This window comes from Heteronotia binoei, chromosome 1 (genome assembly GCF_032191835.1).
Source record: "Heteronotia binoei isolate CCM8104 ecotype False Entrance Well chromosome 1, APGP_CSIRO_Hbin_v1, whole genome shotgun sequence".
In the NCBI taxonomy this organism is placed as follows: Eukaryota; Metazoa; Chordata; class Lepidosauria; order Squamata; family Gekkonidae; genus Heteronotia; species Heteronotia binoei.
The window spans coordinates 250,420,158-250,423,556 of NC_083223.1; the positions used below are offsets into that span (position 1 = coordinate 250,420,158).

At 67.3% G+C, this 3,399-nt stretch overlaps 1 protein-coding gene across 1 annotated transcript; it reads right to left on the reverse strand.

Annotated features, from left to right (window-relative positions):
- Positions 1 to 1,158: 1,158 nt before the first annotated feature.
- Positions 1,159 to 3,189, reverse strand: CD248 (CD248 molecule). The gene has a single exon (XM_060252209.1). It carries the CDS (start codon positions 3,170 to 3,172, stop codon positions 1,220 to 1,222), a length of 1,953 nt encoding a protein of 650 aa, XP_060108192.1. The 5' UTR covers positions 3,173 to 3,189; the 3' UTR covers positions 1,159 to 1,219.
- Between the last annotated feature and the right edge of the window lie 210 nt (positions 3,190 to 3,399).

The window sequence follows — 3,399 nt, forward strand, 5'->3', positions numbered from 1 at the left end:
AAGCCCACTAGTCCTCATGGCTCTGAAATTGCTGGGAACAGGGAGTCCCCAGCTCTGCTTCTCAGTGAAAAATGAGGGATCCATTTTAAGCCCCCCCTTCCCCCTTTTGACTCCAAGTGGAGTATTCTTATTAGGCAGGGCCACCCAGGCTGGATCTTGGAAGTGAAGCAGGGTCAGCCCTGTTTAGGACCTGGATGGGAGACCACCAAGGAAGTTCAGGGCTGCTACGCAGAGGCAGGCAACGGCAAACCACCTCCCTTTGTCTCTTGCCTTGAGAACCCTAAGCGCTGGCCATAAATCCTCCGCAACTAGAGGGCGCTTTCAACCACAGACCGATCCTGCTTTCTGTTTTGCTCCAAAGGTACCACCAGGGCTGTCACACCCTAAACACACGGGTCACGCCCTCTCATGGAAGGGATAGGATTCTTCTCTCATTCCAACCAGGCGGAGGCGCCAGTCCCTTTATTGGACACACGCGCGCACACACACAAAATGGGGAGGGGGAGACAGAGAACAATTCCCCCGCAAAGGCCAAGTACATCATCCCTCACGATGGATGCCGCTCTGCTCTGGCATGCTGGATCTGTGCGCTGTGCTTCCCTGCAATGACCTCCACCGCCCCACACACACCCCAAACTCTTCGCATCCCCACTGCCTTGCCCAGTAGAAAAAACTGGCCCCTGAAGCCCCCTCCCCAATGTATGGTGAATGGAATTTATATCACTGGGGGTGAGGGGGGGCGGGTTTGAAGGGCAGGCGCTGCGGCATCAACTGCATGGCATGTGAGCCCCATTCCAGCCAGGGCTTGGTCAAAAAATAACCACAAGTTCCCTCCTGGGCACAGCTTGCAGGGGGTCCCTGTTATGTCCTGGATGGAGACTTGGGTCTAAGAGTGCCTCTCCTGGGACCAGCTGGGGGAAGGCGGCAGTGGGGGGGGGGTCCTCCATCTGCCCCCCACTCTTTAGAAGTCACGTTCCACTTGAGGGCCTGAGGTTGCACCCAGGTGGGCTCCAGGAGAGACCCGGTGGTCCAGTTTCCGGCCTCTCTGTGCCGCCAGCAGCCTTCCTTCTGGGCCCCCCAGCCAAGGGTCCCGGCTTCCCCGGGAAGATCTGCAGTCCCAGGGGATCTGGTCCCAGCAAGGGCTGGTGGTTCGTGCTGAACGAAGTCTGTTGGGTGGGCTCTGTCTCCAGGCGCCAGCTGAGCCTGCCCAGGCGGCGGCTCAGACGCTGGTTCGGCAAGTGGCCGGCTGGCCGGGCCTGGAGGCAGGTGAGGCGGCCCCCTTGGCCGCCGAGCTGCCGCCGCTGCTGCTGACCCAGCGGTAACACTGCGTGATGCTCCGGCTCTTGGCTTGAGCCCCGCAGCGGGTGCAGTAGACGATGCCCAGGGCCAGCATGATGACCAAGAAGACGCACATGGGCACCAGCAGGGCCACCAGCAGCCAGCGGTCGTCTCGCCGACGGCGCGGCAGCCCCCCTTCGCCCGGGGCCGGGCTGGGGGCGGCGGAGGCCGGGAGCAGCGCTCTGACTCCCCCCATGACAGCGTCGCCCGGAGCCGGAGGGGGCCCGGGGGCAGAGGCGGTGGGGGCCAGCCACAGAGACGGGAGCTCCGTCGGGGGAGGGTCACTGGGGGAGTCTTGCCGGGCGACCCTTTTGGTAGGATGGGGGGAGCGAGGTGGGGAAGAAGCGGGGCTGCTGCGGTCGGGGAGGCTGGCAGGCTCTTGCCCCAGGGGGAGGGAACTGGAGGCCCAGGGGGCAGTGCTGGGCTCGGGGGGAGGCAGAGAGGCGTCCCTGGGAAAGACCCCCTCGAAGTCCGGGAAGACTGGGAAATGGTCCGTGAGAGCCAAGCCGTGCTCCGCCAGGTCGTCGATCTCCCGGGGCCACCCGTGGCGGTCCCCGAAGTGCTGGAGGAAGCCGTCGCCTCCCCGGTGGCTCTGGGCGGTGGCCAGAAGGGGCGGGTGGCCCACGGGGCTGCAGCTGATGCCGTCGGGCTCCAGGTCGTAGCCTTCGGTGCAATAGCACTCGAAGCCCCCCACGTAGTTGACGCACATCTGCTGGCACACGCCGGGGATCTGGCACTCGTCGGTGTCAGTGCAGTGCCCCGGCTCGTCCTCAGACGGGCTGAAGCCCAGGTGGCAGCGGCAGAGGTAGGAGCCGTCGGTGTTCTCGCACTGGTGCTCGCAGGGCGCGTCGGCGCACTCGTCCAGGTCCTCGCAGTGGTGGTCGTCGCTGCTCAGCTCGTAGCCCTCGGGGCACTGGCAGTGGTAGCCGCCCTCCTCGTCGGGCAGGCACTCGAACTGGCACGGCTGGTCGCGGCAGGCGTCGCTGGGCGCGCAGGAATGCCCGTCGGGCATCAGGAGGTAGCCGCTGTGGCACTCGCACGAGTAGCCGGGCCCTTCGTCGAGGCACAGCTGCTGGCAGCCGCCGTTGTCGCCCTCGCACCAGCTGTGCTGGTAGCCGTGCTCCCGGCAGAGGGGCGCCTCCTTGGACCAGCCCACCGTGCCGTCGTCCTTCTGCAGGCACAGCACCGAGACGGCTGGCACGGCCCCGCCGCACGTCACAGCCGCCACCGTGCCAAAGGGCACATAACGCAGGCTGCGGCCGGCCGGGCCGAAGGGGGTGGTGTAGGCCACCGGCCCGCCTTCCTCGTCCAGGCCCGGGCACATGCCCTGGAAGGCGAAGCGGCAGAGGTAGCCGTCGACTGGCACGGTGCACGAGCCCTCCAGCCACTGGCCCTGCTGGTCGTCCAGCACCACGCAGCGCGGAGCGGCGCAGCTCCCGCCGCCCGCCTCGACGGCCGGCCGGGCCCAGTTGGTGTAGAAGGTGTCCTGCTCGCCCGTGATCCACATGAAGCCCCGCAGCGGCCGCAGGGGAAAGCACTGGCGCGGCTGGCGCTGCAGGCCGATCCAGAAGAGGCGCGGGCTCTGCTCGGGCCGCGACCCTGCCGTGCCCCGCAGCAGCTCGGCCACCTGGGCCGCCTCGTCGTGGTGCTTGACCGTGGCCAGGTTGCCGCCCAGCTCCCGGCAGCTGCGCCAGGCGTCCAGGAAGCTCCGGCGCTGGAAGTAGACGGCGTAGCAGCCGTCCGGGCCGCAGGCCGCCTCCGGCTCTTGCGCGCCGCCAGGCAGGGGACCAGCCAGGAAGAGCAGCAGCAGGAGTAGGCCCGGCAGCAGCGGCATGGTCGTCCTCCCGCGCTGCTCACATCCAGCGAGCGCTCTGACAGGCAGGCAGGCGGGCGAGCGAGGGGCCCCCATCCCTTCCCCGGCCAGGCAGGGTGGGTTGGGGAGGAGGTGGAGCCGCTCCTCCGGCTTCCCCACTCCCCGCCTTCCCCCTTCTACGGCGCGCACTTGAGCCCCTGCCACGGGGAGAGAAAGAGAGGGAGTCGACCAGGAGGAGGCCGGCAGGA